Source organism: Anguilla anguilla, chromosome 11 (assembly GCF_013347855.1).
Source record: "Anguilla anguilla isolate fAngAng1 chromosome 11, fAngAng1.pri, whole genome shotgun sequence".
Lineage (NCBI taxonomy): Eukaryota > Metazoa > Chordata > Actinopteri > Anguilliformes > Anguillidae > Anguilla > Anguilla anguilla.
Genome location: NC_049211.1, coordinates 38,403,540 through 38,425,986, shown reverse-complemented (window position 1 = coordinate 38,425,986; position 22,447 = coordinate 38,403,540). Strand labels below are relative to the sequence as shown.

General features: G+C 45.7%; 1 protein-coding gene across 2 annotated transcripts; it reads right to left on the bottom strand.

Annotated features, from left to right (window-relative positions):
* Positions 1–716: 716 nt before the first annotated feature.
* LOC118207430 (ETS-related transcription factor Elf-3-like) lies at positions 717–6,399 on the bottom strand. Of its 2 annotated transcripts, none has more exons than XM_035381001.1 (9): positions 6,238–6,399; positions 5,781–5,946; positions 5,044–5,277; positions 4,208–4,318; positions 3,734–3,862; positions 3,500–3,592; positions 3,005–3,082; positions 1,831–2,026; positions 717–1,461 (listed from the first exon to the last, which is right to left on the bottom strand). In XM_035381001.1, the coding sequence occupies exons 2-9, from the start codon at positions 5,932–5,934 to the stop codon at positions 1,350–1,352; spliced, it is 1,107 nt and encodes a 368-aa protein (XP_035236892.1). In that variant the 5' UTR covers positions 5,935–5,946; positions 6,238–6,399; the 3' UTR covers positions 717–1,349. The 2 variants fall into 2 exon arrangements, with proteins under 2 accessions (XP_035236892.1, XP_035236894.1); XM_035381003.1 differs by having other exon boundaries at positions 6,305–6,398.
* Positions 6,400–22,447: the final 16,048 nt, after the last annotated feature.

The window sequence follows — 22,447 nt, the reverse complement described above, 5'->3', positions numbered from 1 at the left end:
TGAATGAATGAATGAATTAATTTTATTATTGTGTCATGCATCACATGGATGCCCAGCCCACATGGGCTTACATGACACCAACATTTTGCATATAACAGATCCAGAGTAAATCCTAGACCTATTAAAATGCTACAGACACATATCTGATACATATACCCTGTACACAAGAGTGTATACCCGACTGTATCTTTCGCCTGCATTATATCGCTGGAAAGTTTGTCTTTTGCTGTACCTCTGCAGTTCTTTCCTGAACTGTAAATGGGAATGTAAATATTTTCAAAGAATTGAGCAACCAGGAGCGCAGAAAAATGTTCAGTGTTAATTCAACTCTAAAAGAGTGCATACGAGTCCAATAGGGACCATATGTACTCTGTAGGAGTTGATTTAACACTGAACATTTTTCCGTGTTTCTGGTTGCTCAATTTTTGACACAATCTGTCAAAACAGTATACCATATTGTTTTGGACCCTTTCTTATGTGTGTGTCCTGTTGTAAATTTGAGAAAGATTGTGTTCCATTTCTTGAGGTTGTGGAATTAGAGCCAGTCTTAGCAAATTGGTCATTAAGGTATCAGAAACATAACAATATAGCAAATATTTTTTGGGCTGTGACAATTTTCTTTGTAAGTCTATCCCTTACTGTCTTGAGTGAACAGCATCTTTCTTTTAAAATTATTATGTTAAGACATAAGACATTATAAAATGCACACCAATATATTTGGTATGAAATTGTCTTTATTAAAGGAGTCTCTTGGAGATGAGAAACAACCATGAAAAACAAAGATGCAAAAGTAAAAATCGCAAATGAGCTCATACAAAATATAATCAATCAGCAAATCATATTACAGCCATGTCAGCTGAAAATACATTGATATATACATACATGTACACTTGTGGATATTTATATAGTATATAGTACTTACTTATTTCTGAACAAAAGCAATTTATTGACAGTTGAGTCCTATTTTTTAATTAAAATAAGACAACTGAAGTCTTCTGTTCCAAGTTAGTCACTTGGGGCTATGCTGTAGAATTGTGCTTTGATGAAAGCACAGGTCTCCTACTAATTTATACGGTCTGTCAAGTACTCTGCAGTGACTCTGAGAATGTTAAACAGACCAGCGTTAAACACATACACACAGTAGGAACATATACTTAAAATTAAAACATTTTGGTTCATACAACCTACATTAGCCAAAATATTGGCTTACGGTCTTGTGCTACACCTCTCCCCCCCACCCCCGACGTGAGAAGATGTTTGCAGCATTTGTGTTCTGCAGCAGGGTCACTCCCCTCTGTTTCCCTGGGCAACGTGTCCGTCTGGGCTCCCAAGGGTTAATCTTCATCTCCTTAGACACTCAGCCCCACTTCTGCCTCTCTCCAGCCATTGGACTGTTTCCCAAACTTGTACACCAGCCTCCGGCCATCCACCCGCTCCAGGATCTGTCTCTTATAGTAGTACCTGCACACAGACACACTGGCTCAGGTACCTGTCTCTTATAGTAGTACCTGCACACAGACACACAGGTAATTGCTATGGCAGAAGCGATAGCAGTTCTGCGAGTTATGTTTGTGTCTGACAGAACATCTGGACACTTGAAGACAAACCGAGCGGAAGCTCAGCCTGATTATAGAGCCAGATGACGTAGATCTAACAGCCTCCCAACAGCCTGTGCAGTGAATTAAAATAACATAACACCGGCATGGCCGGTGCAGTCCTTATTTGAATTAACACAACTCATTGCTCATTTCCACACAAGCTGAAGACGGAGCGATACGGCCTTTTATCCCCCCCCCCCCCCAACGACCCCCACGACCCCCCCGGGCTTACCTCATGGCCCGGCTGAGCTTCTCGTAGTTCATGCTGGTGTTCTTCTTCCTCTGGCCCCAGAGTTGGGCCACGGCCTCCGACTTGAGGAACTTGAAGACCCCCTCCCTGCGGTCCTCCCACTTCATGAGGCCGTTGTTCTTCTCGGGGTGGACCAGGATGTCCCGGATGAACTCCCACAGGTGCGTCCCCCGCGCTACTGCAGACACGAGTCACAGCCGCCGGCGCGTCAGTACACGTACATGCCCATCGCGTAGTTATCGCAATACAAACAAATGTACATTCGTGTCATGGTTAGAGTCTAAGTGACAGACAGTGCTCTGTGATAAATAGATAAAAAATCTATTTCTGAAAAAGGAAGGTTGGCTTTTCCCTCCAAACTCTCCACAGATGCTGATGTGACAGTGAGCGGCTGACAGATGCTGATGTGACAGTGAGCGGCTGACAGATGCTGATGTGACAGTGAGCGGCTGACAGATGCTGATGTGACAGTGAGTGGCTGACAGATGCTGATGTGACAGTGAGCGGCTGACAGATGCTGATGTGACAGTGAGCGGCTGTTCTGCTGCCAGTCCTCTGAAGGGCCAATGGGGAAGGGCGGTTCTGTTTCGGAAATGCTGGATGCCATGCAGCACGTCTAGGCACGTTTTCAACCAGAATGTCCAGTGTTCAAATCATCTGTACAGGCCTTGTTTGTGGTCCTGACCGTACAATGTGCTGTCCGGTCAGAGTAACTGAGCTAAGAAATTCAATAGTAGCATCTAATGAAAGTGCATGTCAGTGACTCCCTGGTGTGATGGAATGGCTCCCGGTCTGACGTTGGTTCCAAGGTGGACACCAGCTACCCCCCCGCCAATCCCACCCCCCAATTCTGACAGGTCCCAACTTTGTTCATAATTATGCCTCCTGCTGTGCCTATTGTCCGGTGTTGATAAATTCTAAATCTGGCAACCCTAAGCAGGCTTGTAAACTGAAGGGCTGGAGTGAAACTCACCATATTTGTGTCTGGCAACCCTAAGCAGGCCTGTAAACTGAAGGGCTGGAGTGAAATCCACCGTATTTGTGTCTGGTAACCCTAAGCAGGCCTGTAAACTGAAGGGCTGGAGTGAAACTCACCATATTTGTGTCTGGCAACCCTAAGCAGGCCTGTAAACTGAAGGGCTGGAGTGAAACTCACCATATTTGCTCTTCTTGGGCCGGAAGGGCTCGGGTCCCGGGCTGTGTTTCTTGGGCCTCCCCCTGCGACGCTTCAGCTCTGTGAGGGGGCACGATGCGGCAGGATGTCACACCTCAGAACGCCGTGTCAAAACTAACTCCCCCCCTACCCCTCCCCCCAGCTTCCTCTAAAGAAAATAACTGAGATACCCAGACAGAGATAATATGAAGAGCTCAAGCCTGTGGCACTCATGGAAGAAAAAGGGGCCTGCTGAGCAGGTTCAAACAGAGAAAGATGAGGGTCTGAGGAAGGCGAACTAATCTAAATGCATTAGCAGAAACTTTTATATTATATTATATATATTATACTTTATATTAGCCATATTAGAATGACCTTTAAAGCTGGTTTTTACATATGTCCGTTAACAATAAAGGTGTGAAACTCGGCCTGTGTGTTTTGCAGGAGAGGGGGAAAGGAGCCCAGCGATCCGGGCGTCAGTCGGGCGGGGAGGCTCACCTGCGCGGCGAGGGGACGGCTCCTCGCTCCGGTCGGGCTCCGAGTCGCTCCCCGCGGAGGACGGAGAGTCGAGGTTCCGGAAGCCCAGCGCCCCTAGAGGACGGGCAGGAAAAAGGGGGAAAGGCTTTTTTTTACCGAAACTGCGCCGCGTTTATCGCTCGGCTAACAGCCGCCTAGCGCCGACGGCGCCGAATCGGCCTGGCGCGATCTCGTTGGAGCAGAGCCGTCGCTCACCTGTGACGGAGTTGTCCAGGCTGCCGGGGGACGTGCGTCCGGATTCGTAGCCGTTGTCGCTGGACGGCGTCCTGTCCCCGAACGCCTCGCAGCCATTTTGAGCGAAGCTGCAGAGGTCGGACCTCTCGTCTGCGATGGACACGGGACCAAGTGAGGAAAACGGACATGCGGACATTTCAGACGTCGCTCTCCTTCCGTCTTTCGCTGTCGACCCCGCGTTACGCCCCAACGGCCAGATCTGAACTGAGCTGCGTACTGCACTTCGGAGCAGAGCTGGACTTTGGAGCGGGGCTGTGTTTTGGGTGTGTGTGTGTGTGTGTGTGTGTGTGTGTGTGAGGACCTTTCTAAGGTCACTGTTAAGACTTTAGATGATGAAGGTAGACATAATATGGAGATGAGAAAGCGAGAATGGTGTAACTCTAAACAGAACCGTGGGCGTGAGAGGTAAAGAGCAGCGATCTACACCCCGCGTACCTGACATCAGGAGGTCATAGCTGCTTTCCCCGCCGCTCACGTTCAGGATTTCGGGGTACCCCTCGAATAGGCTGTTAAAGAAGTCGCAGGTCATCTTCAGATCGCCTTCGCCTGAAACAAACCACACAACTCATCAGTTAGACACTGATTGGCCCCAGGTTCTGAAACAAACCGCACATTTCATCAGTTAGACACTGATTGGCCCCAGGTTCTGAAACAAGCCGCACATTTCATCAGTTAGACACTGATTGGCCCCAGGTCCCTGCCATTCCTGCAGCTGATTACAGAAAGAAAAAGTGGGTTCACTGGCCCTGGCCCTGGCCATGCATTACCACGTGTTCTAATTAACACTGCATTAGCCTGCTACTTATTGAAGTCTGGGTCCCTTAGAAACCACGGGTGTATGCGGTTGACTCTCACAACTACTGCTCAATCAGGACTGGCCTCCATTTCAAAGACTGAGGATTCTGTGTTGTGTGCAGGACCCCTCCTTAGCACTGAGAAAGCGTAGGTCAGCATTCCCCCTTAGCAGTGAGCCGGTGCAGATTAGCATTGGCGTTAACCATTAACAACGAAGACGATGGCAGCTAGCGTTCCTCCTAACCACTGAGCCAGTGCGGGTTATCGTGCTCACCCATAGCGCTGAGCGCAGTGTGCAGGTTAGCATTCCTACAGCGGCACCCTTACCCAGCACGCCGTCCCACAGCTGCTGGAGTCCTATTGGACGGACCAGCTGCTGGAGTCTTATTGGACAGGCCAGCTGCTGGAGTTTTATTGGACAGAGCAGCCGCGGCGGTAGTCGATCGGGTGGGACGGGAACGTCAGCGGAGGCTCACCGTATTGGGCTTTGAGCTCCAGGAGGCTCTGGAACAGCCGCTCCCCCAGCGAGCCGAACGTGGACAGGAGGGCGTCGCGGGACAGCCGGCACAGGGCGGGCCCGTCCATGGAGCAGCGGGCCAGGTCCAGCAGGCTGGCGTCAAACTGGCTCTCCTCCACGTGGTGGCTGATCCACTCCAGGATGTGGCCTTTGGTCCACTCCTGGGGGGGCTTGTGGTACCATTTATCTGACTCTGAAAGGAAAGAAAGTAAAATGCATTAAAAATACACACAGGGTGAGAGCGGGCTTTTTTTTGGCCCGGTCGAAACTTTCTCCTGATTGACTTCTCTCCAGCTTAAGTGCGTACTATTTCACTTTGCTCCAGTGCAAGTTTGCTGCAGTCTTAGGTTCTGTGGTTTATGAGACCTGCTCTCACACTGCAGTCAACAGCAAGGGTTCTGGTGCTTGACCTATCACAGCCTTTTTTTTTAAAGTCACATGACCACTGTGGACCGTGCATTTCGATGTCTGTCGGAGAAAATCTGATCGCTAAATTGTTGTTACCTGCTCTGTACTGGAACAATACAAAAGAGGCTGGAGAGAACATACTCTTCCAGTGCCAACCAGAATACCCGATATTCAGTCAAAAACACGCACTGCATCTTTGAGAAAACTCAAGGTGGCTCAATATCATTTCCGTAAAGAAGACACGCTATTAATGATCCGGTAAGAAATGAGGTGTGCAGTTGCTCTTACCGGGCGCACTGTGAACAGAACTGACGTGCGAACCGGCCAATGGCGGCAGCTGCTCGGTGTAGGACCCCGCGGCCGGAGGTTCAGGTGCGCTGCTCTGGTACATGGTCCAGTTTGCGCTGGTAAGGATGCTGCTCAGTTCACAGGACTCCCACATCGCATCTGCTTTCTGGAAAATGTTCTGAGTAAGTGCATCTGTCCAACAGTCTCAGGAGAATAATCACATTTATTAAAAATTTGACAAGGGTTTGAAAATCGGAGCCCCGAGCATTTCGATGTCAATACTTCTGCAACTCATGTATTCAAATCTCAGCAGACGGCCTAAAACTGAATTCACTGAGATAAATGCTTAAGAGTTTTTTGTTTTGTTTTGTTTTGTTTTTTTTTTAAACTTAGAGGCCATTTAATATGAGAAATGAATACATATGCACAGCACAAAACAAACATCAAACCTGCCTACCTCCTCAAAACAAGAACAAGAGAGCAAATAATCCGCTCTGTGAGAAGTGTGCCTCTGCTGCTGGTGCCTGACTGACGCTGTGATTCGCTCTGACTTGCAGATCCACGCTGCAGCTCCTTATGTTCCTGTTACCTGCTACCTGTTACACCTGTGCCGTCTGGCTCCGTCTGCCTGCTTTTATACTGGGTTTTTTTTAGCTGAAGGGGCAGGGCTGAGGTGAGCTAGCGTGGGGAATTCCAGGGAACCTGCAGGAAGGGCACAGCTCCTGTTCCCAGGGACGAGGCTGGCCTCCTGCCCTCCTGCCCTCCTGCCCTAGCGAAACAACCCTCTCTTTCCATTACAAACCCCAGTCAGCTGCCTGGGGCACAGAGAGGACCCACAATCAGGACCCTTCAGCCCTGTGAATGCTAAGTCATTATATGGGCGGTCCTTGACCTGCCCAAGAAACTGTCTTCTCTGTCAGGTGTATTTATAGCTTTATCGGCTTTTGTTGGTTTTTCCTTTATTTTCCTTTTGTTGTTTTTTTTAAATTTTCCTTTCATTCTCCACTCATGGCGAGAGGTTAAGTAATTTGTGACAATATTTGCTCCTGACCAAAGGCCTCTGACTTGTTTTTTTTTTTGGCTTTTCTGATTGCTGAATCCTTACAAAACAAACATCAGTAACTTTACAGATACACTTGACTACCCATGCACACACATATACACACAAACACACACATACACATGCACGCACACGCAGACAGAAACAAACAGACACACACACACACGCACATGCAGACACAAACAAACACACACACACACACACACAGACACACACATACACCAGGCAAAATTGATTTTCGTGTGTATTCCCTTGAAGATATCCATTGTACTTTTATAGGTTAATTCCACACTAAGAGTATATGGTTGTGAAATGATACCTCCACTGATATGTTTTTAGTGCATACTCATTTCAACATCATATGATTCAAATATGTACCCTTTGAAACACCCAGCATTGGCCATAAACACACTTTAAACATTAACTAGAACTTTAAACTTATTTGACATTGCTCAATTAAGCAAAATGTTTATGGAAAAGTGGTTCAAGTTTCCCTTGATATTTGCTTTCCAGAACATGACGTCACTCCTCAGGTTAAATAAGTGTTTGTTGCAGAATTGTTCCAAGGTTCAAACATGGCAGAACTCTGGAAGGTACTTGACCTGCATAAAAGTGCTCATTTGAAAAAGCGAACGTGAGGCGAGGGTAGTTTCAGTGAAACTGAAAAACAAACACAAAGGGGATTAATTAATGATCCGGTTTCAGTCCGGTCCGAGCGATCCGCGGTCTCGTGAGCCAGCAGTCTCTCGGCGTGACGGGGTCACTCGTGAACGAGACGTGACGTAAACTCGCCTCATTTCCAAACTCGTCGTGCCTGCCCCCAGGGACCGGTTTGTCGGTCGCGGTGGGAGGAAACTCCGCCTCTAAGCTGGTAAAATCTGCAGCAGCAGGCTATACTGGTGTAACGGGAGGCGGGCTGAGGTTTCTGACTGCGGGACTCTCGCTCACATGTTTACACGTTTGCCGTTTTACCGCAAATCCCAACGTGATCGTCGTCTTCCATCAAAATATTCAAATGGAAAGGCAGTGTCAGTGGCCATATGTTTCAAACTGTGTGGGAAATAATTGATTTTTTTATATGGAATTACTAAAAGTGTAATTATTCTATTTGATGTATAATGTATATGTAAATTTAATTATCTGTTTTATATAATTGTCTTAACTATTTATTCTTAGTTGGACTGTCCATGTTCTTGCGCACATGCCCACTGTCCACATCTTTAATCTCAAATTTGGTAAGATATGGACACTGGCTAGGGTACAGCTATGGTACCTCACAATCTTTACACACAGACATAGACTGTTGGTGTTTATACAAACTGTACATGAAGACTGCAGCCACCGACACTCAGATATACCAGAAACGACACTGAAGGAGAACACAACAAACACTGCAGCCCCTGCACTGGAGGATCACACACACAACACACACAACACACACACACACACACACACTCACTGCAGCCCCTGCACTGGAGGATCACACACACACACACACACACACACACACTCACTGCAGCCCCTGCACTGGAGGATCACACACACACACTCACTGCAGCGCCTGCACTGGAGGATCACACACACACACACACACACACTCACACACACACACACACTCACTGCAGCGCCTGCACTGGAGGATCACACACACAACACACACACACACACACTCACTGCAGCGCCTGCACTGGAGGATCACACACACAACACACACACACACTCACTGCAGCCCCTGCACTGGAGGATCACACACACACACACACACTCACTGCAGCCCCTGCACTGGAGGAGAACACACACAACACACACACACACACACACACACACACACACACACACTCACTGCAGCCCCTGCACTGGAGGATCACACACACACACACACACACACTCACTGCAGCCCCTGCACTGGAGGAGAACACACACACACACACACACTCACTGCAGCCCCTGCACTGGAGGAGAACACACACACACACACACACTCACTGCAGCCCCTGCACTGGAGGAGAACACACACACACACACACACACACTCACTGCAGCCCCTGCACTGGAGGATCACACACACACACACACACACACTCACTGCAGCCCCTGCACTGGAGGATCACACACACACACACACACACACACACACACTCACTGCAGCCCCTGCACTGGAGGAGAACACACACACTCAGCCCCAGACCTGGAGTGCACTGCTGTACAGTGACTCAGAGACAGGTGAGAGGACGCTCAGTCACTCATATTACTCACTGCTTCCACCTGGTGGTCATGTAAAGCACATACTCAAATCTCAACACGGAGACACGGGTGGCTTCTTTTCTTTTAGATGTGGGTTCTGATTGGACACGGTCTGATATTTCTGTATATGACCGCGTTAACCTAGAACTCTTCATATCACTCGCAGCTGTGAATTTGACCGTTGTCACTTTAAGAAAATCAATAAATCTGCCGTCATACGCGCTTTTGTTGCCTAGTAAATCTAATCGTTATTACTGTAGGATTTATACTAGCTAGTCTATTCAGTATTCAGTCAGATTTGCAATGGCGAAACGAAAACTGACAACTGACCTAGTCTAGTGTTAGCGATGTTAGATGTGAAGCTGAATTAGATGCCCGGCAGGCAATGCATGTCGATGGCACTGACAGTTAGTTCGTTATTAAAGTTTATACAAATATGTATTTCGGAGAGTCCGTTAACTTACTCGTATTAACTTGCCTCGTATCTCCATTACTCCAATACTACGTTAGCCAAAACTCCCGAATACGCCAGACAAGCATGCAGTGAGACCATTTAGATCTAAACCCCATCTGAATTACTTTCAACACATTTTGTGTCGAAGTTACTACTTTGTGTAACAAGTATACAAGTTATGGTACATAGAGACTTTCTAACACAGACTGTCTTGAAAGTAACAAAAATGTGTTGTCCTTAACTAGACATGAGGTGCGTTAAAAATGACTAATTATCATTTATGCTTTGTTTTGTTCTAGGTTTAAAAAAAAAAAATTTTTTAAAGAATCTGTTTTCAAAACCAAAATGTGTTTTAAGCCATTAGTTAATTGGAGAATTGAGGGAATTGAATGTTTCTGCTTTAGTTATTCCCATTTCATGGAGAAAACAGGAACACTGAAGCACGTGGAGCTGACAACATCCGCATCTAACCTACGGTGAAATGTTTGCTCAGAAATAAACGTTTGGAGAACCACCTGCCATATGTGGCAACAGGCTTTGATAAACAGTGTGCTGTTTCATATCAGATATGAATATGGGATCGGTTAGAACCAGTTATCTGCTTTACGTCCATGGGAAAACGCCAATTGGCTGTGAAACGCGCTGAAGACCAGCAGCAAATTGCTGCTGAAGGCTAGCTTCTACAGAAGACTGCTGTTTTTTTTAATTTGCACTTCTCAGCACAGTTTTAATGTTATTCCATGATGTGCCTAAAGAGGGCAGCATTGTGCTGCCAGTTTTCAAGTCTATGGCTTACTTTAGATTTTGGCTGGACCTTGACTGAGTGAGTGATGAAGTTACACCATTTCGTTTATTTATTTTTATTTAACCTTTATTTAACCAGGTAAAAGTGACTGAGAACAAATTCTCATTTACAACATGGCCGAGTTATGAAGTTACACCATTGGTTGGTGTTAGGTCCAGCCATATACTAGGTTTCCTAGTCTGGTTACTAATAGACCTGGTTTTGGTAGCAATTTTTGCTACAATTTTTCCTCACATTTAACTTTTTAAAATATATATAATTGTATTTAAACTAGAGGACTTCCATGGACATTAAGTATTCAATTTAAATTCAACAACATTTGTAAAACAGTATGTATCATCAGGCTGTGCATGCAATATGTATAATAGGAGTGTATTATTTCGAAATTATATGCATTATATTTGTTGACACGTGCTTTCCATTTGGTTTCAGTATAGTTCCTTTCGTTTGGTTACAACAGACAACTAAAATAATGTCAGTCAAGATTTTAATTTCAGTGACAACTCAAAATATTGTATCACTCATTGTGGCCTGCCCAGCTGGACCAACGATTGGTTTTATTCACGTTCTGTTCATGTTCATATGTCTGTTCAAGGATAATGATTCTGGTAATGCTGCTGCTACTGGTACTGGTACAATGACCGGTTTGCTAAGAAGCATATATATGTATTAATGGCAGCTACTATCACTACTGCAATTAATAATAAAATATTTCTGTAAGTGAAAATTAACAGGGTTCAAGCAGCATTGGGCAAATGATGCTCAAATGCACAGTCTTATGTATCATATATCAGGATGTAATGAATGACACAGAACACCTGAATCTGATTAATCTTAGAATGGGGAGGATTTTGAATCTAGATCAAGTAGTCAAAAATATGAAAACTACAGCTTCATCTGATGGTCGCATAAGAAAGCACAACTATGTGTACTCAGTGTGCTTTTTGGACTTCAGACAAACATGGGAATGGAAGTTTCATTCAGGTCACGTGCGTTATTCAGAAGTTGTGCATCACATCTTTTCACCCATATTCGCCGCAAATTTCGAAAGTGTGTTGAGGCCGACTGCTTGGGATTTAAAAAATTATTTTTATAACTTTTCATCAGCGAACCCCGTAGGTCAAAATCTCTCGTGGCCATGAGAAAAATACGTCTGAAACCTCTCCTCTTCTTCTCCGTTTCCTCATGTTACGGTTCCAGAGATACAGGCCAATACGTTAAACAACTTGTTATACTGCCACCATGTGGCCATTATGGATGGCTTTTGGTGACTGAGTAGGGCGTGACGTTTGCAAGCCATCTACCAAATCTTACTGCTGTACACCTTCAAGTTGAGATCCAGATACTTTTAGGAAATAATAATAATAATAATAATAATAATGGGCAGCATGGTGGTGCAGTCGCACTGGCACCTCACAGCAAGAAGGTTGGGGGTTCAAATCTTGGCTTGGGGCCTTTCTGTGTGGAGTTTGCATGTTCTCCCTGTGTCCACATGGGTTTCCTCCGGGTACTCCGGTTTCCTCCCACAGTCCAAAGACATGCAGGTAGGCTGATTGGAGACTCATAGGTATTAGTGTGTGAGTCAATAGTGAGTGAATGGTGTGTGTGATAGATTGGCGGCCTGTCCAGGGTGTGTTCCTGCCTCTTGCCCAATGCATGTTAGGATAGACTCCAGCACCCCCTACGACCCTGTTCAGCGTAAGTGGGAATAGATGATGGATGGATGGATAATAATAATAATAATAATAGGATTCCTGTAACGTTGCTGTTCAGACCCCTAAATGCAGTGCAAACAACTACTAATAAAATACAATCTATATATTTCAATGCAGCTTTCTATGTTCTCATGGTCACAGGCAGAAAATATTAAGTATCAAATATAGATTAAAATATTTTGAGCAGACATGAAATAGATTTTTAATGGGGAATGGGGAGTAATGGAATGTCCCATTGTCATGTCTGTGGTTCTGGAACACTGGTTTTTTTTTGTATGCAAACAGGATGTGGCTCCAGGAGCCAGAGGCTTTAATTGCACGCAAACTACAAATCATTCACGAAGATACACACGCGAACACACACACCCACTCACGCATTTACTGACTTTCGCCCACCCCCCCTCCCCTCCCCCTCCCCCCTCTCTCTCTTCCGTGAGTCTTACACTCAGCCCAGAGATCCTTGTTTGCTAAGTGGGAAGTGACATAGCGTGTGACAAGCCTGTGTCTTACCCAGTCAAATAGTGGGGAATTCCTTGGTTAGGCAGTCTTCGCACGACCAAAGAGGTTTAAGAGGTTTTTTCGTACGTGTCTTTTACCGTGACCAACATAAGGACGCATTCCCGCTTCTGTGCCGCAAAGACTTCCCAAACACAAATAATTCCATTTCAGAGAGGCGCAGTCAAATTAGTCATGCTCTCTGCCGAGGGCACAGAAACAGGCAGTGTGGTGGACGGCCCTGCCTGTTCCCTGCGATGGCTGGCCCCACACGTTCCCTGCGATGGCTGGCCCCACACGTTCCCTGCGATGGCTGGCCCCACACGTTCCCTGCGATGGCTGGCCCCACACGTTCCCTGCGATGGCTGGCCCCACACGTTCCCTGCGATGACTGGCCCCACGTGTTCCCTGCGATGGCTGGCCCCACACGTTCCCTGCGATGGCTGGCCCCACACGTTCCCTGCGATGGCTGGCCCCACACGTTCCCTGCGATGGCTGGCCCCACGTGTTCCCTGCGATGGCTGGCCCTGCGTGTTCCCTGCGATGGCTGGCCCCTGGTTGCCTTTATACAGTAATAACCGCGCCGATGTCCAGATTAAGCGAGCTGCACCGGTCAGCTGAGACGGAGACAGCAGTGGAAAGCCCAGCCAGGGGTCAAAGGTCAGGGACTAGGTGCCAGACACCCAAGCTGACGGCCATTTTGAAACGGGGTCAGGAGTCTTCCTTTCGGGGGAAAGCAGCCTCCCTTTTATGGTTGCTGTGGTGATTCAGATCAGTCAGGGAGTAGCCACGTGTAACATCCACATGCCAAGAATACGAATGAAAACAGTGAGATCTCTCGTCGCCTCTCTCAAGGTATTAGGCGGGATAAGCAAAAGGATTTCCTTTATGACCAAAAGCTTTTAAAGTTATTTTAGAGCTGTGTAGCTTGTAAAAGTGGGTTACATGTGAAAATAAGGGATGATGGTGCAGCTCTTAGAAAGTATAAGGGTCTGGTTTCATGAACTTTTCTCTCACAAGGCAAAAAACCTTTCATGACAGGAAACTAAATGTCTGATGTTATTTAACCATAAAATTAGCATAATCAGAAATGGAGAAATTAAGGTAAACACTAGCATGGGTGTTTAAAAACAATCTAGATCAGACTATGCGTGCTTTTGTCTAAAAGCGTCTGTTTGTGGTGCACATTGTGAAATAGAAGCAATTTATTTATATTTAAAACAAGGTAAAAGGACCCAAATAGACTTAGAGACAGAACCATTATCCTCGAATTTAATCAAATGGTTCCTTACCTTTTCTCCACACAATCAGTCCCCAGCTGTTTTGTTTGTGTTTTGTTTGTGAGAGACTGACATTTTGTGGAGTAGTTAATATGATGCTTTAATATCCTCTCTGCCTGCCTGTTTTGTTCTGCAACGTCTGCTACGTTTGCGCTGTCTGACACCAGATGAGTAAGCCACCTGAAAAAGTGGGACAGTTACGATGAAATTAAATGTCAAGTTTGAGTTTTGGGGGTTTCTGGGTCTAGCCTGGTGAAAGGAGAGTTTGCAGTTTAGCAACTGCAGTTGAAGTACATAGTGACAGGTGTTTAGCAATGCAAATGATTACCCACAAGTGCTTTTAGGATTGAAATTCTTGTGAGATTCTGATCGAATTAAGTGGTGTAGAGAGAGTAATTTTCCTTCATTTCTGTGTTCCAGAAAGTGTCTCTGGCCCTGTCTGTTCCTCTTTATGCCTGTGACACACAATGTTCTGAGAATTAATAATTCCTGTCCAAATAATCTATTTTTTCTGTCTATTATTACATTATTCATATTTTAAATTTAAATATCAAAATCTTACTACACTACATTACAGATCTGATACTGGTCGAATGAATTGGGTAGTATATGTATCGGTCCTGTCAGATTCGGTTGTCAGGGAAACGAATGGGTTACTTACTGCAGAACCCCAGGAATGTGGCTGGAATACGAGAGCAACCTGTCTGCCTGAACGGTGGCCGGGACACACAGGCTTCAGGCCCCCCCCCCTGAGTTTCAGGCACGTGGGCGTAACGCTTGCCACCTGATCGCGCCCCCAGCCTCCCCGCCGTTTCCTGTCTGCCGCAGGAAGAGGTGGCGGTCTCTCCCCCCTCGTCCCCACGGGGGGCAGCTTCCTGTCCAGCGTGTGGCGTGCGGGGCGAATCGGGGGCCTCGGGACCCGAACAATGGACGCGGCGACGCGGACCCCCCCCCCCCCCCCGTAGCGGTGGCTTATCTCCGCATCGCTCAGTATCAAAGGCTAATGCGACCTTAATGGAACATGGTCTGGACTCCACTGGAAACAAAAGGCAGTCGCTAAAAAAGTTTCTTTAAAAACGCGTGTTCCTGAGCAGATAAGCAATGCCGTAGTGCTGCTTAGCAGATGGACGGACTCTCTTTCTTTCACTTCTCTCGCCGTTCTCTTTCCACAGCTTGAAATTTGAGTGAAATGCAAGTTACGTGCAGAACCTTGATCATGGGTTTAAAAAAAAGCATGTAAAAACATTGTGTTCATTCTGCTAAATTTGGTCCATGCGCAGTTTTGGCAGTACCAAATGAAACACGCGGAACGTGTGCTCCCTTTTACTAGTGACACAGACTTCTGAAGATGACATCCGCTATGCAGTCAGAAACCTGTTGTGTAACCTGATGATTAGCCCTGGGGTGCCTCTGGTGTAGAAGTGTTTTGTCCAGCTTGGCTACTATAATGGTGTGTGGTAGTCAGACCTGGGTCAAATATGTATTTGTTTTGTTTTGGATTCAAATACTTTTCTACGCTTTACTGATCTTGTCTGGTATATTGGAACCAATAAAATACTTTCAAAAAGTGCAAACTCTTCCCTCTGGTCATATTGGCAGGCTCAGTTGCACCAGGCAAGATCAACAGAACATAGAAAAGTATTTGAATCCAAAACAAATACGTATTTGACCCAGGTCTGGTGGTAGTAGTGAGACACTGTGGCTGTCAGTAGATGTCTTGGGTTCCCTGGTCTGAGGCTGATCTCGGGGTACAGTGTGCTGTTGGGGGGGGGGGGGGGTCTGTTTGGGAAGTTTGTGCCTGTTCCACCCTATCCCCTATCTTTACAGTACAGATCACCAGACCTAATGTTTTGGGTGTCTTTATTGCAGTTAAAAATATACACTCCACACGCAGTCCTGAATGCTTTGGTTTCCAGTCCGAGAAGCTGTCGGTTTCCTGGCCGCACCACGGGGACGACGGCAGCCAATGACACGCCGTCGCATGGGGCTCTGGGCCACAGGCCGCGTTGCGCACGGTCATGATTTCATCACTGTCGTCAGATTCAGTCCTTCAGTTCTTCCTTTATTACTCTCTAACCCCCGACCCGAAATGTTATTTAAGAATTGGGAGACAAGCCAATGCCACTTAACTAACAGTTTTGCAAAATTCTGATTTTCAAGTCACAGTATTTGACATTATATATAGTTATATGTAGTTTAAAAATGAGTTCAATGTTTTAATATATGTGCAAAAGTTGCATAAAAAAACTGAAAATAATTTAGCAAATTAAAAACGATAAAAGAAACAGGCAGTACTAAAATAAATACAAATATCAGACAACCGTTCAAAAGAAAAAAAGAAAAAAGGAAGTCAGATTTGTCTGGATATGGGCCCTCAGTGCACCTATCACTCAACCTGTCGCCATGGCAGTCCCGTGTCTCCTGTCTCCATGGCTGCGAGACCTTGGCCCGACCAAAGTGGTCGCCATGGACGCGCCCGAGCTTCGGAAGCTGCGCGTCTTTTCGCCCCGGGTACGGGCGCAGCTGAGTTACGCGCTGTGTAAATTAAGATGAGAAGCGAGGCGGCGCGAGCTGGACTGGGCCTCCGAAGCGCGGTGCTGACTGGGTGAAATACGTTTCGTCGGGACGCTCGGACAAAGCCTCGCCGTTCTCAGGCCTGCTCCTGCCAAGTTCCGCCCGGACCCACGGCTGGCACACCGTGAGAAAGCCCGGGCTGAATTCTTTAAATCTCCCTGCCGTTGGGAAGGAAAGGAACGATCAAAAAGATTTTTAGTTTTTTTTTTTTTTTTTTTACAGCCTTGCAATTATATGTCTTATATTTGAGCGCTGAAATATTACATTTATTATGGGATTGTAAATGTGTGCTTTGAATATAAATATAAGTGGCGAACTCACTTCTAAGCATCAATCTAAGCTTACACTGTCCAAATGAAAGTATAAACTATGGAATATTTATGGTTATTAGACCTCCCTGAACTCGCACAGTTTGACAGCTTTTGTTCTTACCGTGAAATATGCTCACGGAAAACCGTACAGTGCCTTGGCAAAAAGGTTCGGCTTACGGAAGCCATGTTATAAATGATGTGATTGTGCACACCCGTGTAAAAAACAAACACAAGAGAACTTGTCTAATCTGAGCCCTGATATGCTCAGGTGGGGTGTTAAAGTTTTGGAGCCTGCAGTGAAAGACCGAAGCCACCCTTTGTTTTAGACGCGGAAGGGCTTGAGCGCAGGAAGTGAGGTCGTACAGGGCGTACTGAGAGACCACACTGCTGAATGCTGGGAGTGACAGGGGCAGAATGAGAGAGAGGGTCAGTGTGTGAGGCGTGTGTGTGTGTGTGCGTGTGTGTGAGTGAGGCGTGTGTGTGTGAGGACAAGAGAGAGGCCGCCTGCATTTCAATGAGGTGTGTGTGTGTGTGAGTGTGTGAGAACGAGAGAAAGGGCCGCCTGCATTTCAATTAAGTGTATGTGTGTGTGTGTGTGTGCGCGTGTGTGTGTGAGTGAGGCGTGTGTGTGAGAACAAGAGAGAGGCTGCGTGCATTTCAATGAGGTGTGTGTGTGTGTAAGAACGAGAGAGAGGGCCGCTTGCATTTCAATTAAGTGTATGTGTGAGTGTGCGTGTGAGATTAAGAGTTTCAGTGTGTTTGTGGGGGGGAGATGTAGTGTGTGTTAAGCATGGGTGCTTGTATGTGAGTGTGTGTTGTGGGGGGTAGTGTGTTAAGCATGGGTGCTTGTGTGTCTTGGTATGCGAGTGTGTGTTGTGGGGGGGGTAGTGTGTGTTAAGCATGGGTGCTTGTGTGTCTTGGTATGCGAGTGTGTGTTGTGGGGGGGGTAGTGTGTTAAGCATGGGTGCTTATGTGTCTTGGTGTGCGAAATGTGTGTTGTGGGGGGTAGTGTGTTAAGCATGGGTGCTTGTGTGTCTTGGTATGCGAGTGTGTGTTGTGGGGGGTAGTGTGTTAAGCATGGGTGCTTGTGTGTCTTGGTATGCGAGTGTGTGTTGTGGGGGGTAGTGTGTTAAGCATGGGTGCTTGTGTGTCTTGGTATGCGAGTGTGTGTTGTGGGGGGTAGTGTGTTAAGTATGGGTGCTTGTGTGTCTTGGTATGCGAGTGTGTGTTGTGGGGGGTAATGTGTTAAATATGGGTGCTTGTGTGTCTTGGTATGCAAGTGTGTGTTGTGGGGGGTAGTGTGTTAAGCATGGGTGTTTGTGTATCTTGGTAGACCAGGAGCATGGCAGTGTGCTCCGTCTCTGAGATTTTTGTGAATGAGGGTCGGTCAAAAATCAGTAGGCTAGCGGGCTCACGAGCAGACGTTTTCCCAAAGAGGCTTTTGTTACCCGTTCCTGTCTCTTGCAGTCATGTAAAATTTCCTATGAGCAGCCACCGAAGCTTAAATCAATAATATTTCGTGCATTGCATTGCATTGTTGGAAACCTGAGCCTCCCAAAGTGTGACCTTTGACTGTACTTTCTTGAAGGTGGCCATGGCATAGGTGTGCTGCTGTATCCTGGATGTAAATATAGATGAAGTTATGTCAGCGATGGAGGTCAGATTAACTGAGGTTTAGCCGAACACCGGCTACATTCTGAACCCAGAAAGGAGGTCCTGTCCCCCATGCACACCTATGTAGAGGGACCAAACTGCACTGCCCTCCAACATTATTCACACGCTTGATAAAAATGAGCAAAAAATGCTGTATAAAGTAAACAATACGAGTGCGGAGCTATATTTTAGTTCTCAAATGTGGAAAATATTCACTTTGATAACGACTTCATGGAATCACCTAGAAATGCTTCTGAAATTATGGTAATTCTAAAATGAATGTGTCACAAATTTTCACACCTCTGTTTTCGGTTCTTTGTGTAGGCTAAAACATACAATACAAATATAAATACTCAAATAAAAGTTGACAGTCTGTACTTTAACCTCAAAATCTTTGTCTTTGTTTCAATTCAAATCACATGTGCTGGAGTACAGAGTCAAAACAACAACAATTATGTCACAGTCCAAATAGGTACAGGCTGCACTGTATGACTAAGGTAAGACACTGATACGTATATGCTTAAATAATATGTATGTCTGTTGGAAAATTGAGTTGTTTTGTAAAGACGGTGGTATGTCCAATGCCAGATTGTGATGAGGAAAAGAAACATTGTTGTTAGACTGTTACAGATCAAAAGAAGTATGGTACAAATGAAATTTTGGACTGGATATGATTTGAAAAGCGAAGACGATTGTGGATATGCCATGTTTGTTGCTTTGTAATTAAGAACTAGATGGTTGCTGTATAAAATGAATGTTTCTTAATGTTTGTGAAATTATTAATACATTTCTTAAAAGCTTTCAAGTTTAAACCATATATATATATATATAGTTTACCTGCAAAGTTATGTGTAACAAACACGTAAGTTCACACTAGTTCAATTTTGGTTATTTGATCAAGTGACTATAATACCCGATTCCAAAGTTTTTCGCAGACTTTATTTCTCAAACGTAGGCTATGCTTTTTTTGTCGATTGTCCTCAATAGAGGGTTTTCTGGTGCAACCAAGTTTTGTAGATCTCCACCTGGTCCTTGGTTTTTTCTATGCCTCCCAAACCATCTACCTTCCTGTGTTTGGGAGTAAGACGCAATTGGGTCCTCTAACAGGCAGGTTTACCACTGTTCCAGGGGATTTAAACTTCTCTGTTATTGACCAAGTAGTCAAAAATGGTATCTTTAGTTTTTAATTTGTTTGTAGCCATCTTCTGACTTGTGAGGGTAAACAACTCTTTGTCTTGTTTATTCTGTGTTCTTTGCCTTTCCTAGGGGCAAAGGATGGATATGTTGCCTCATTTTAATACCAGTGAGACAGGAAGTCATGGGAGGCCACAATACTGCTCTCTAAGCTGCATGTTAATGCAGATTTATTTCTGTTAAATTTTAGTTAATTAAATTAATTAGGTACGAGAATAGTGATGTCTTTGTGGGGAAAAAAAAACTTTCAAATACTTTGAAGTCACATGAATACATGCATAAATGCAATCACACACACACCCACACACAATCACAAATACACATGCAATCACATACAAACGTGCAGTTAAATGCAAAAGTATAGGAACAGTGGAACATATTCACCTATTTTGGCTCTGTACTCCAGCAAATTGGACTTGAAATTAAGCAATGAATATGAGGTTATATTGCAGACTGTACGCTTTAGTTTGAGGGTATTTATACGCATATTTGGTGAACTGTGTAACAATTGCAGCCCTTTTTTATATTTTGTATTTCTTTTATTTCAAATCCAATTTTATTCCAGACCCAACTCAACAAAAAATGTGCCACTGGCCCAATAATTTCATATTTAACTGTACATGCAATCACACATGCAATTACATGCAAAAACACATGCAATTACATGCAATCACACATACAATTACATGCAATCACACATGCAATTACATGCAAACACACATGCAGTCCGATACAAACATACGGACTGACCTTCAGATCGTCGCCCTGCATGTTGCACACTGTGATTTGACCTTCGTGACGTCAGTAAGATTTGATTTTTCCTCTAAAATTTACATTCAGTGTTTGCATATGCCACATCAGAACACACCTACCCTGTTCAGAGAGCTCCAAGCCTGGTCAGGAACCAGAGACACAATTGCATGTAGCTGCATCCATGTTGATCCTTGTTTTTGTCACTGAAGTACATCCGTTGCATTTCAACTACAAGTTTGTAGTTTTACCTTTTACAGTTGAATTGTTTACTGTTCCAAAATGTTTTGAAAACTTAATGCCATATTGTGATTTAATATGGGAACACAAGACAGTTCTGTCAGATTCTGTCAGTCTGGAATACCATTTTCAGTGGGGAGGGAGATTGACTAAGCAGCTCCCACGCACAATAAATGAAGCAGACATTACGCAGACCTCAGACACTGCAAAAAGAGTCAGCCCAAGAAGCATTTTAGTAGTGAGACTTTTTTCTCTCAAGTATAAAATATCATCTTCTTTTAAGTTATTTTTCAAGTGAAATTGTCTTACCCCATTGCCAAACCTTGAAATGAATTAAAACTGTCTAATTTCATTGGCAATCTTTTTGTCATGTTCAGCAAATCCGTGACAGAAATAAGACCCTAAATCTGAACACGAGACAAAAAGGTTTGTTAGGACTGACTCTTATTTTTGGTCTCAGGAGCTGAGACGGGGCTGGATGTAAGTACAGGGCCCTGACGACTAAAACCTGGAGCTGAGAAGAGAACGAGGGTCGTGGGGGGGGGGGGGGGCGTGGCCACGCGCCGTCGCTGTGACACGTCGCCTCTGAATTCGCTCGCCCTGCGTCGCTTCCTCTAAGCGTCACGTGACCGCAGCAGCAGGTGCGCAGGGCCGCCGAACAGCTCCGTCTGTCAGAGCTCAGACACGGGCGCGCGGGTCCGCCGCCTGCCATCGCCGCGGAGACGAGCGCGCGGGTCCGCCGCCTGCCATCGCCGCGGAGACGAGCGCGCGGCTCCGCCGGCAGTGCTCTTGGCACTTGGGTGACGTCTCTGCCTGGCACCGAGGCAGCGGAGCTGAGAAACCACAGACAGAGACGCAAGCCTCCCTGCACTGGGGTTAGATCAGCTGGATTAGTTATGAGAGTGTTCTCAGTGAGCTAACCCAGCACTAACCCTCCTGAACCCGGGATTAGATGAGCTGGATTAGTTTTGAGAGTGTTCTCAGTGAGATAACCCAGCACTAACCCTCCTGAACCCGGGGTTAGATGAGCTGGATTAGTTATGAGAGTGTTCTCAGTGAGCTAACCCAGCACTAACCCTCCTGAACCCGGGGTTAGATGAGCTGGATTAGTTTTGTGAGTATTCTCAGTGAGCTAACCCAGCACTAACCCTCCTGAACCCGGGGTTAGATGAGCTGGATTAGTTATGAGGGTATTCTCAGTGAGCTAACCCAGCACTAACCCTCCTGAACCCAGGGTTAGATGAGCTGGATTAGTTATGAGGGTATTCTCAGTGAGCTAACCCAGCACTAACCCTCCTGAACCCGGGGTTAGATGAGCTGGATTAGTTATGAGAGTATTCTCAGTGAGCTAACCCAGCACTAACCCTCCTGAACCCTGGGTTAGATGAGCTGGATTAGTTATGAGAGTATTTTCAGTGAGATAACCCAGCACTAACCCCCCTGAACCTTGGGTTAGATGAGCTGGATTAGTTATGAGAGTATTCTCAGTGAGCTAACCCAACACTAACCCTCCTGAACCCGGGGTTAGATGAGCTGGATTAGTTATGAGAGTATCCTCTGTGAGCTAACCCAGCACTAACCCTCCTGAACCCGGGGTTAGATGAGCTGGATTAGTTATGAGAGTATCCTCTGTGAGCTAACCCAGCACTAACCCTCCTGAACCCGGGGTTAGATGAGCTGGATTAGTTATGATGGTATTCTCAGTGAGCTAACCCAACACTAACCCTCCTGAACCTTGGGTTAGATGAGCTGGATTAGTTATGAGAGAATTCTCAGTGAGCTAACCCAGCACTAACCCCCCTGAACCCTGGGGTTAGATGAGCTGGATTAGTTATGAGAGTATTCTCAGTGAGCTAACCCAGCACTAACCCTCCTGAACCCGGGGTTAGATG

Bases quoted from the DNA above. Each gene is read 5' to 3' on its own strand.
- LOC118207430 (XM_035381001.1), bottom strand. From the start codon at position 5,934: ATGTGGGAGTCCTGTGAACTGAGCAGCATCCTTACCAGCGCAAACTGG. The intron at 2,027-3,004 runs GTGAGTTTCACT...TCGTGTCTGCAG, and splicing joins GCCCAAGAAGAGCAAATATG to TAGCGCGGGGGACGCACCTG. The intron at 1,462-1,830 runs GTAAGCCCGGGG...GTCTGTGTGCAG, and splicing joins AAGCTCAGCCGGGCCATGAG to GTACTACTATAAGAGACAGA.